This window comes from Erinaceus europaeus, chromosome 14 (assembly GCF_950295315.1).
Source record: "Erinaceus europaeus chromosome 14, mEriEur2.1, whole genome shotgun sequence".
NCBI lineage: Eukaryota > Metazoa > Chordata > Mammalia > Eulipotyphla > Erinaceidae > Erinaceus > Erinaceus europaeus.
In genome coordinates this window covers 99,112,806-99,124,876 of record NC_080175.1, presented here as the reverse complement: position 1 = coordinate 99,124,876, position 12,071 = coordinate 99,112,806, and the positions used below count along the sequence as shown (strand labels likewise).

The 12,071-nt window shown below is 49.8% G+C and overlaps 2 protein-coding genes across 11 annotated transcripts in view; one reads left to right on the top strand and one right to left on the bottom strand.

Moving 5' to 3' along the window:
- Positions 1-5,802, top strand: part of DCBLD2 (discoidin, CUB and LCCL domain containing 2) — a 135,882-nt gene extending 130,080 nt beyond the window's left edge. Inside the window, exons 17-18 of the mRNA XM_060171012.1 lie at positions 2,003-2,140; positions 4,567-5,802. Coding sequence (XP_060026995.1) covers positions 2,003-2,140; positions 4,567-4,961 — 533 coding nt within the window. The 3' untranslated portion in view covers positions 4,962-5,802. The remainder of the gene's footprint in view (positions 1-2,002; positions 2,141-4,566) is intronic.
- Positions 5,803-6,628: 826 nt separating this feature from the next.
- Positions 6,629-12,071, bottom strand: part of ST3GAL6 (ST3 beta-galactoside alpha-2,3-sialyltransferase 6) — an 82,959-nt gene continuing 77,516 nt past the window's right edge. For all 10 annotated transcript variants that reach the window (XM_060172183.1, XM_060172185.1, XM_060172190.1 and 7 more), the window contains one exon: positions 6,629-10,858. In XM_060172183.1, coding sequence (XP_060028166.1) covers positions 10,772-10,858 — 87 coding nt within the window. In that variant the 3' untranslated portion in view covers positions 6,629-10,771. The remainder of the gene's footprint in view (positions 10,859-12,071) is intronic.

Sequence of the window (12,071 nt, the reverse complement as noted above, 5' to 3'; positions counted from 1 at the left end):
CTCTGTGAGGATGGCCTGTATCAGAAAGACCAGTGCTAATGAGGACATGGGGAAAAAAAAGAATTTTGGTTCAGTTGGTGGGAATGCAGCTGGTTCAGCATCTGCGGAAAGTGGTTTGAAGGCCCCTTTCAAAAAACCAGTTTCCTGTTTGGCGCACCTGGTTGAGCGCACAGGTTACAAAGCGCAAGGCCCCAGGTTCGAGCTCCCAGTCCCCCTGAGAGCTGAGTGGTGAAGCAGGGCTGCAGGCGTCTCTGCCAACTCTCCTTCTCTAGCACCCCGTTCCCTCTCAATTTCTGGCTGTCTATCCAACGTGCAAAAATTAAAAAAAAAAAAAACTAAAAACTAAAGTTTCCTCTATAAAGCGGCATGGAGGCGTGCGTGGAAGACAAGGCCGTACAGCTCCACAGCACCGCTCCTGTGCGCTTACCCCAAAGGCAGGGGAGCACTGACCTCCAAGGGTGTTGGCACCTCTGTTCACAGCAGCTTTACGAGAGCCAGAAGGTCGTCAGCCCCCACGCCTGCCAGAACTGGGGAGAAAGAAGTGGGCTGCACGCTGAGAAGCTACTCGGCCCTTGGGACAGACGTAGGTGGATGTCAGAGCTGATGCTGCCAGACGGAAGAAGCGGAGGACAAGCGGCTGAAAGGTTTCCCTCATCGTGTGTGATGTGAATAAGTGAACCAAGGAACTTAGAGGCAGAACTGACTCGGACATTCAGTGAAAAGACTGGCGGTTTCTGAAGGCTGAGGCAGTCGGTGGAAGAGATGAGGAGAGGAGATGCGTGCGCTGACATGAGCCCTTACTATTGAAAGAGAATATGAGATGGGACAGTCACCGCGGGAGAAGCAGTATTAGGGGCGAGGTGGCCAAGCGCACATAGTACAAAACAGCGCAAGGATCCGGGTTCGAACCCCCTGCTCCCCGTCTACAGGGAGGAATTTCACATGCGGTGAAGCAGGTCTGCAGGTGTCTGTCTTTCTCTCCTCCTCTACCTCTCCCTCCTCTCTCAATTCCTCTCTGTCCTATCCAATAAAGTGGGCAAAAAAAAAAAAAGGTCCTCCTGGAGCAGGGAATTTATAGTGCCAACACCAAGCCCCAGCGATCAATCACCCTGGACACGAAAGAAAGAAAAAAGGGAAAGCAGCATTGGAGTTCAGTGACGCCTCCACACGCCTGTGCGGCCGGTCCCCTCCTAGGTGTGCGCCCAAAATGAGAGAAGTGCGGTCCTGAAGAGATGTGCATGACCTTGACTGGAGGGTCGTTCACCATGTGCGCAGCAGTGAAATCAGCACATCCACAGAATGCAGTTCGCACACACGCGCACACACACACGCGCACTCACACAGACTCACACACTGTCTAGCATTACAAGGAAGGAATGACTTTTAAGGACTTTGTGCTAAGAAACCAGCCCTGTGAAGATAGCTGCTCCCAGTGCAGCTGCTACTTAGAATAGCCAAAGCAAGAGAGAGACTAGTGCTGGCGGCCAGAGGCTGAGGAAGCGGAGAATGAAGGCTTGCTGATTATTTAGGGCCCAGGAGGTGGTGCAGTGGACAAAGCATTGGATTCTTAACCATGAGGTCCTGAGTTCAATCCCCAGCTGCACACGTACCAGAGTCACATCTGGTTCTTTCTCTCCTCCTATTTTTCTCATGAATAAATAAAGTCTTTTAAAAAAGACAGAGAGATTATCTAATGGGTGTAGAATTGCAGTTTTACAGAAAGAAAGGAGTTACGTGGATGGATGGTGGTGGTGTCTGCCCAATAACTTATATTGGCTGTACATTTGAAATAGTCATGATGAAACGTTTTTATATTAGCCTACCACAGTCTGGGTTTGCTTGACTATGCCATTTTAAAATGTGGCTTATAAAGACAAGTAGTTAACAGACATCTGCTGTAGAAATGGCATTTAAACACAACAGAAATCATCTCGTCATGTCTTACTCTCCTCTCAGATAGAGGTCGTATTAATGGTTTCTTTTATTCCCACTCGCAACACAGGCTGGTGGAAAGGGATGAAACAGTTTCTCCCGGCCAAGTCAGTGGAGCAGGAAGAGGCCCCTGTCCGCTACAGCAGCAGTGAAGTGGTCCACCTGAGTCCCAGGGAGGTGGCCACGGTGCTGCAGGCGGACTCAGCAGGTAAGTGGGCAGCACGCCTCCCTCCGCAACACTTGCAGGCAAATCCACTGCTCCCGGAGGTTACTTTTCCCTTTTGTTGCCCTTGTTTATCGTTGTTGTTATTGTTGTTGTTGCTGTCATTGTTGGATAGGACAGAGAGCAATGGAGAGAGGAGGGGAAGACAGAGGGGGAGAGAAAGATAGACACCTGCTGACCTGCTTCACCACCTGAGAAGGGACTCCCCTGCAGGTGGGGAGCCGGGGGCTCGAACCGGGATCCTTGCCAGTCCTTGTGCTTTGCGCCACGTGCGCCTAACCTGCCCAGCCCCCAATTTTAATATATATATATATATATGGAAAAAATGAGTTATTCTCCAAAGTAGAACTTTCCTTTTAATGTTTTACTTGTGTGTGTGTGTGTGTGGTTTCATACTGATCTCCAAAGTTATCAGATAGCAGGGGTACAGTTCCACAGCTCCTACCACCAGAGCTCTGTGACACCCCCCACACACACTCACACTCACACACACACACACTCACACTCACACACAATGACACACACACACACTCACACACACTCTCACACACTCAACACACACACAATCACACACTCACACATACTCACACACACACTCACACACTCACACACACACTCACACAATCACATACACACTCACACATACAGACACACATACACTCACACACACAGACACACACACACACTCACATACACACACACACACACTCACATACACACTCACACAGACACACATACACACACTCACACAGACACACACTCACACACACACACTCACACAGACACAATCACACACACACAGACACACACACTCACACAATCACTCACACAATCACACACACTCACACACAATCACACACACTCACACACACTCACACTCACACACAATCTCACACACACACTCACACACACACGCTCACACACACACTCACACACACACTCACACACACACTCACACCTACACACTCACTCACTCACACACACACACACACACACGCTCACACACACGCTCACACACGCTCACACACACACTCACACACACTCACACACACACACACACACACACACACACACACACTCCCTGCACTGGTTCTTCCCAGGCCACAGCTTTGTGTTGGCCGTTATTTCTGCAGCCAACAACTCCTACCATTTCTGACTGAGGACTTACTATTTTTTTTCTGTGATACTCTGTCCTTCAAATTAAGTCATGTTCTAAAAACCTGGCAGTTTGTGAATTTGAAGTTTCATTGATTTTTACTGCTTGCGGGGGGGGGGGGGGGATGGTTATTGAAAGGAAAGAGAGCAGCCTGGGAAGGGCACCGTAGACAGCGTTCTTGAGTTCAGTCCCCAGCGGTGCTTGTGCTGGAGTGGGGCTTTCATTCCTTCTCCCCCTCCCCTGCCACTCTCATAAATAATGAATAAATCTTTAAAAAACAAAAGTCAGTAGTATTAAAGTGTTCAGCAAATACATTTTTTAACTTAATTAATTTATCTGTTTATTGGATAGAGACAGAAACTGAAGTGGAAGGAGGAGACAGAGAGGGAGAGAGACAGACACCTGCAGCCCTGCCTCACCTCTCGTGAAGCTTTTCCCCCTACAGGTGGAGACCGGGGGCTCGAACCCAGGTCTTTGTGCCCTGTGACTTGCTTATTAACGGCACACCACCACCCAGCCCCACCAAATAGATATTTTTAAGCATAGGAAGTCTTCTGAAATTAGTTCTAAAAACTCATGTAATTCCCATAAAGAATTTTTTTCCGATGAGATTCTATTCATCCGAAGACAAATACCATGCAAAAACCACATAGCGGGGGGCTCTGACATACGGTGACCTGATAGAGGACAGCATCTTTTCGTTTTGATTTGCAAGCTCGTAGCTTCCACAGGCCTGTGTGGATAGCAACAAGACAGAGGTGCAGCAAGAAATGTCGGGGTCACAGCACTGCACTATGTGAAGCCCCCCTGTATCCAGATAGCAGGGTCCTTAGACAGGAGAGGGCATCGGCTCCGTCCCGTGGTAGCTTGTGAGAGAGCAGAGCTGCTCTGGTGCGGTGGCGGCGGTGGCGGGCTGTAAACCTGAGGCCTTGGGGACTCGGGCATGCAGGCTCCCGTGCTGTCTCTGTGGCCCTGACAGGCTGATTTCTAAAAACCCTTTCTGCTTAAGCACACGCGTGCCTCAAGGACTTCGGTTAGAGCCCCCGACTCGCCCCCTTAGGGGGATGCTTCAGGGTCTGTAGATGCCTGTCTGCCCCTCGCCCTCTCCCCTGTCCCTGCCCCATGGCTCTCTCTCTCTGTCCTGTCAAACGACGAGAGCAAGGTAATGAGTCACAGAGGCCACTACTGGGCGGATCGGCGGTCCCCCACGAGCCCCGGCTGAGCCAGGTGACCGCGTGTGTCCTGTGACCCGCAGAGTACGCTCAGCCCGTCGGGGGAGCAGGCGGCGTGGGCACCTTCCAGCGCTCCACCTTCAAGCCCGAAGAAGGCAGAGAGGCGGGCCGCGCCGCCCGGGACCCCTACAGCTGCCCGGGCCGGGGGCCCCACCATGCCTACGCCCGGCCGCTGCCCCGCGCGGGCCCCGAGTACGCCACCCCCATCGTCCTGGCCGTGTGCGGCCGCCCCGCCGCCTTCAGGGCCGCGGGGAGCCTGCCCTGCGACGCCCTCCTTGCCGGGAGCGAGAGCCCAGCCTCCGCCCGGGCCCGGTACGACACCCCGAAGGGGAGCAGGCAGGGCCCGGCCGGCGCCGACGAGTCCGGGTACCAGGTGCCGCAGAGTGCGCAGGACGCGGTGGCCGCGGGCCAACTCTGAACGGGCCCTGGGGTCGTGCTGCCTCCTGCCGAGGGTCAGGGCAAAGCACCCGGCTCTGTTTTCCTCCCTTTCTGCACTCATCACAGTCAGACGACAGAAGGCCGCAGGTGTGCGGGGTGATGTCTGAGGCCCGGGGACTCCCGCCTCTTGCCGTTCTGCTCTTCAGAATGCTGCTGCGGTACAGTGACCGCTTGCCTGTTAGATCCTGAGCATCCTGTCTGCGACTCCTGGAAGATGTCATTCTTAATACAGAAGGAAACAGAACCAAAGAAGCTCCAGGCTGTGCACTTGACGGAAACCGAGTCACCGAGAAGCCCTGTTTAGTCCCCGGTGCCGCTGCCGCATGTCCGATGGCCTGAGATCCTGCTCCTGGTGACCGGGGGGCGCTCGGTCCCAATGTCCGATGGCCTGAGATCCTGCTCCTTGTGACCGGGGGGCGCTCAGTCCCGACAGACACCCCGCCACTGCCCCCGAGAAAGCGGGGCACCGGAAAGTGATGATGAGTGAGAGCCACCGCTTTGGCCGCAGTCAGCAGCTGGGAGCCGAGGCTTCGCCCACCCTGTGCTCCTGGCCCCCCGCGGCCGGCGCCACTCTGGGCTTTGTGTTCGCTGCTCCTTAGTTTCTTCCCGGCGGGCGCCCCCTGCTTCACTGACATGCGAGTTCAGCCCTCCGCCTATGCTTCTGTCAGGGAGAGCCGCTTGCTCCCCCAGTCCCCGTTTCATGGGCACTGGGGACCTTCCCAGCGGAGAGCTTCTCAGTGAACAGCGTGACGTGGTGACCCACTGACACCTGTCACAGCAGAATGCAAAGCCAGTGCTCAGAAGTTAGACATTTACTTCAGTGTTTTCTTCTATCTGACATTGCTTTTCTTCCTTCTTGCTTCCCCTTCAGGGTGTGTCAGCACTGCGAATCCACTTCTGGTGACCATTCCGTTGTATTGGGTAGGACAGAGAGATTGAAAGGGGAGGGGACAGGGACAGGGAGAGGGAAAGAGACATACACCTGCTTCGATACTGGTGAGTCAACCCGCCCCCCACACACAGGCGGGGAGCCAGGGCCTTGAACCCAGATCCTTGCACGGGCCCTTGAGCTTAGTACTGCGTGCGCTTAGCCGGATGTGCCCCCGCCCAGCCCCCTTCTTACTTCTTTGAATCTTAAGATTCAGGTAGAGAAACGTGTTCGCTCTCAGCTGCCCGCAGTGAACTATGATTCTGACAGACACCCAGATTCTCTTCAGCCCCGGGATGGTGTCCCCTGTGTGTGTGGCGCCTCGCCCCTGGGGGGCTGCAGAGCTGAGTGGCCACCAGGGTCCCTTGTGCCCACCGCGCCCGCACGTTGCGACTGGCTTCTGGTCAGATACTGTTTCTCTTCCCAAACTTGGGAATTCTGTTTACTGGAAATGCAGTGTCTGGAATTCAAAAGCAGATGCTGAGCTTCTGTGAAACGTGTGTGAGTGTGAGTGTGAGTGTGTGATATCAGTGCGCTCACCCCTTTCAAGGTGGAAGGAGGAGGCCAGCTGCATTGACACTCCTGCTCTCCCAAGGTCGTAGGTGGGTCTGTGGGCCCCAGCACAGAGGGCCCCTCAAATCTCGGCCTCTTTGAAGCCTGAGAAGAAACGCCTTTGCCCAGAGGCGCTGTTGCCCTGCAGTTATGTGCGCCTGGTCGTAGTTTGTTTGTTTGTTTTTTGAGAGGCGTATGTCTGAAGGGTGTATGCTCTTAGGCAGGGTTCATGCGGCCACTGAATCAGCCGTCATTGAATTACCAGTGACTTTTACAAAATAGATCGTTTCACTACTTTCCTATATTCTGCTTTCCAAAGGGAGAGCTGAGCCTGATCCAAAGGGTTTTTTCTGGCTTTGAACTTTCTCTTCTCATCCTCATAGTTTTTTTAAATTACATTTTATATGTCTGATATATGTATATATACATGTACACACAATTTTACAGACACTCAAGTAACAACTGAAAATGTGAAAGTATTCTCCTGTTTTTAAACCCCCCCTGAAAAGTTATCCTTTGCTTGAAGTATGTAAAAGACTTAAGTCACTGTGGTTTATTGGATTTTTTTTTTTATTATCAATACCATTAGAAAAATAGATTCAGACAGGGGGATATAGCAAGTGTGACCATCACAGGTTCAGAAAAATCACACTGCCCGCACTGTTACTTGATGTTAAATCACAGTTAAGAGATAGTATGGACGCTGGTTTCTAGCTTACTGAGAGCTGTCCATCTAGATAGATCCTGTTGTGTATTGTCCAACTATTTAAATCTGTGTTTCACTATGTGCACTCTGCATTGAACAATGGGTTTTCTTCGCTGATGAAACGGTCAGAGAACTTGTACAGCAGATGAAATGACTTGTCTATGCCTGCTTCCCTGACACCCCGCACTGAGGGTTGTGGGGAGGGACCAGGCCACCTCACTATGAATGTGGCCGTAATTCTGTGGAGAATCACTAACCTTGACCTTCTGGGCCTTGGCTCCACTGTCACCCCCAGACTGCGATGGAAACAGCATCAGATGATACAGTTAGAATTGATTACGGGGGGGGGGGGAATAAAGCCCTTTGAGCCTCCATAAAGAAACCAGTGAGGCTCTTGCCTTAAAATAATAATAATAATAATAATGATAATAATAATAATAAATAATAGCTCTGCTTTTCTATTCTGAACTTGAAGTCCCTAAACTACAAAATGTAAGAGTTGGGTGGCTTTCAATACTTCAGATAGGCTGTGGCGCCAACTCTTCGTTAATTCACCTTCTGGCTCATTCCTTACTCTTGTCTCTCTCTCTCCCTCTTCCTCTCCAGCCTCCCTCACCCTGCCCCCGTCCCCGCTCCATTTTGGTGCTGGGAAAGGTAGAAAAAGAAAGGGTGTGATGGTCAGTGATAGTCTCCCAGAATGTACTTGTCTTACCTCAGCATGCACTGCAGTCGCTCAGTCTTTGTATATGTTGCTAGACTCTAGATTGTACAAATAGTGAGATCTGAACGTGCTCATGTGTTTTTAATAAATTGTATATATGTGTCTGACTTCGTTTTTTTTGTTTTGTCCCCCCCCCCCGCCCCCACTTGGGATGGGAGGGCCGTTTGCTTCAATAAAACCACCTTGAGATGCCAGGTTCTTTAATTGTAACTTCATTCAAAGAACGTGTTCCATATGATAGAGCATACAAAAACATTTGGAAAATGCCACCATTGATTGTTTTGGGTTTGTTTTTTTTGTTATTGTTGTTGTTGTTTTTTACTTAAACTTCTTCTGTGACCAGTCATCTCCCTGGAAACACAAACTACATTTAACGGAACTTTTATCCAAGCTCAGCGGGGACAAGGGAACATTCATGCCGGACCCTCCTGATTTCCTTGCACCTCAAGCTGCGGAGAGAAGCAGAAGCAGCCGCGGGACTCGGGCTGTTAGCAGCCAAGAGAACCCAACGTCGTTGGGTCTCGGTTAACTCAGCCGCTCACACAGACACCCCCAGCACTTGCTTCGTTTCTGTTTCTGAACGTGAGCTGAGATGTTACCCTTTGTTTATATTCTCTGGAGAAGCAGATTTGAGGACATCACTTCTGTCACCTACTGATTCTTCAGAAGATACCTTCTGTCAGTGCCTACCTCTTCAGACAGCCTCTGACCCCATTCTTCTTTTTTTTTTTAATTTTTTTTCTCTTTTTTAAATATTTATTTATTTACTTATTCCTTTTTGTTGCCCTTGTTGTGGCCCCATTATTTTTATCATTTCTGCTGCCTCCCCCTTTTTCATGGGCCTCACCACCCCTCCCTATAGCCTTGGTTCTCTGTACTAACATGGGGGACACGTGTCGGTCTGACTCGTTGCTGTCACACAGGGCTTGTCTTCTGTCAGCCTGTGAAAACTTTCCCTTTGAAGGAGGGTTTTCATGAAAATAATTTAAGGGCAGATTAGATAACATGATGGTTCTGCAAAGACTCTTATGCCAGAGGCTCTAAAGTGCCAGGTTCAATCACCCACACCACCATAAGCCAGAGCTCAATAGTGCTCTGTTAAAAAAATAAAATAAAATTATATATATTTTTTCATTTAAATCCAAAAAAACAATTTAACTATTCTGAAGAGTTTCCTGGCTGTATTCCCGTCATTCCTAATTTAGTTCAGTTCACTTTCAAAAAGTAATGAATCGATGAAGCCAGGCAAAGCGTAGCATTTAAGAACTTTGTCTGGGGGCCGGGCAGTGGCGCACTGGATTAAGAGCACATAGTCCAAAGTGGAAGGATTCAGCCTGCAGGGGGGGAGTCACTCCACAGGCGGTGAAGCAGGTCTGCAGATGTCTCTCCCTCTATCTCCCCTCCTCAATTTCTCTCTGTCCTGTCCTGTCCAAAAAAAAAAAAAATGGGGAAAATGGCCTCCAGGAGCAGTAGATTCATAGTATCCGCACCTAGCCCCAGCAATAACCCTGGAGGGGAAAAAAAAAAGGAATTTTCTTTGTATACGAGTCGCTTTCTTATTTAAAAGAATGTAGTAATCGGGGCTGTGGAAGAGTCACTGGGCAGGCCCGTGCAGAGCCAGGTTCACACCCCAGGAGCATATGGACGGTGTCACGACACTGGAGAAGATCTCTGGCTTGGGGGCCGGACAGTGGCACATCCCAGTTAAGCACACAGCCTCGCACAGGGACCTGGGTTCAAGCCCCCGCTCCCCACCCGCAGGGAGGGCGCTTCACAAGCAGGTGAGGCAGGTCTACAGGTGTCTCTCTCCCTCTGTCTCTCCTTCCTCTCAACTTTGCTCTGTCGTGTCAAATAAAAATAGGAAGGGGAAAAAAAATAATGGCTGCTGAGAGCGGTGGGTTTGTAGTGCCTGCACCGATCCCCACCAATAACTGGTGATAGATAAACAAAGAAGGAACATCTCCAAGGCTATCTGTCTTCCCCTTTGTTGAAATAAAAATGGCCCAGAGCAGTGACACCACAGACGCAAGGCCCTGGCTCCACATATACGGCAAAATGAATTAAAGAGCTGATGTGGTCATGAATCTAGTGATTGCATTCTTGGGCTATTAAACAGAATTTGCTGTCTAGCTGAATCTCCTCAGACTTGATAAGATCGTATTTCTTTCCATCTTAACAACAACGACAAAATAATGAAGTGTGTCAGGTCTTGAAGATTCCAGTTGGGTGCATTGGGCAGAGAAAAACAATTGAATCATCCAGATAGGTGTTGGGTTCAAGCCCCCAGTCCCACCCAGAGGGGCTGAGCTTGACAAGCAGGGAAGCAGCTTCACTCTTCCTACCCCCTCCCTTCCCTCTTGATTTCTCTGTCTCTATCCAGTAAATTCTTTTTTAATTGATAACATTTGTAAAAAGTCATCCAGATAAAGGTTTGGTGTGGTTCCAGTTTGCCACTTAAGAGGCCCAAGCACATGCCAGCTTCCCACCGTATACCTCCATAACTTCGGATATGCCTCCAAAGCTTGTTATAGCCAAATTCTGTTATAGGTCAATTAAATTCACTTAATAGGAAAAGTCACAGCTCTTCAAAAGCCTTAGATGACAATGATAAAAAATAAATAAGATTTTAAAGACCTCAGGATACGAGCTTATTTTAGAAAAGTGATGCGGGCCCAAACCTCACCTGGCAACTAAATATATCTTAGTTTTTATAAGTTAAAAACATATTCACAGAAATTAAGCTGATGGTTCTGAGTCACCACACAGCAGCAGACAAATACACATGATTTTCTGGTGAATGCATCCGACATACTTTAAAGATAACGAAACGTTGCAGTATAAAAATAAAACTAATACTGTTAACAGCATCTTCTGAGTCTAGGGTCAATCTGGAGTCAAGTTGATTACAAAGTTTCTCTCGATAATGTCCTTCAAAAACAGCTGTTCCGCACTCACATTGTGATAGGCATTCTGTGAAAAGAAAACAAAATCAGCACCTAGCTCAATCACTTTCCTTTCCTTTTCTCTCTCTCCCTTTCTTTCTTTCTTTCTTTCTTCCTTTCTTTCTTCCTTCCTTCCTTCCTTCCTTTCTTTCTTTCTTTCTTTCTTTCTTTCTTTCTTTCTTTCCTCCGGTTGCTGGGGCTGAGTGCTCCTGGTGGAAGCTGGAAGCTCGAGCAGGTCCCCGCACTAGTGCGACGTGTGCCGGACCGGGTACCACTGCCTGCCCCTGTCGGGAGAGAGGAGATCCGGAGCGAGGAGGGAACTCAAATCTTTATTCTCACGGGCCCCTCAGAGTTGGGTGAGAGCGCAGTGGTTCGGGCCACGAGGAGGTAGCAAAAGTGGCCGCCTCCCGGACCCCCTCCCTTGCGTCTAATCACCAATGTGAAAAGCGGGCAAGAGAGACGAGGGGCTGAAACAAGGGTTTTATAGGGCAACAACCAGGAGTGACGTGTCGGGACAGGATTGGTTGAAAAAGGCACTGCGATGGGAGTCGGGCAGTAGTGCAGCGGGTAAAGTGCAGGTGGCGCAAAGCACAAGGACCCGCGTAAGGATCCTGGTTCGAGCCCCCGGCTCCCCACCTGCAGGGGAGTCGCTTCACAGGCGGTGAAGCAGGTCTGCAGGTGTCTGTCTTTCTCTCCCCCTCTCTGTCTTCCCCTCCTCTCTCCATTTCTCTCTGTCCTATCCAACAACGACAACAACAATAACTACAACAATAAAAACAACAAGGGCAACAAAAGGGAATAAATAAATATTTTTTTTAAAAAAAGGAAAAAATGCACTGCGAGAACATCGCGGGAAGTGACAAAGCCTGAGGGGACAGTTTGGCAGATGTGACTGCATCTGCATCATTCCCCAGCATCTCCCCCTTTAGTCCTTTATATCTAATGGACACAGTATAGGAAATACAGAGTGGAGCAGGCTTAAATGTTATGCAGGGCTGGGCTAGCTTCACGGGCGGTAGAGAGACGACCAGAGACTCATGGCTGAGCTGGGAAGCAGTATCTCGCTTATTAATCAGAGACATCGCCTTTTTTGCATCTCTTCACGGGAAGTGGCAAGGGAAAGGAAATGACTAGGAGAGGGGGCAGAGCAAAAAAAGTGCGAACAGAACATAGCAAGCTTCCATCTAACCAGTGGGATTAAACCAGTGCCCTGCAGGCAGGGCGGGACCCAGGTAACAGTG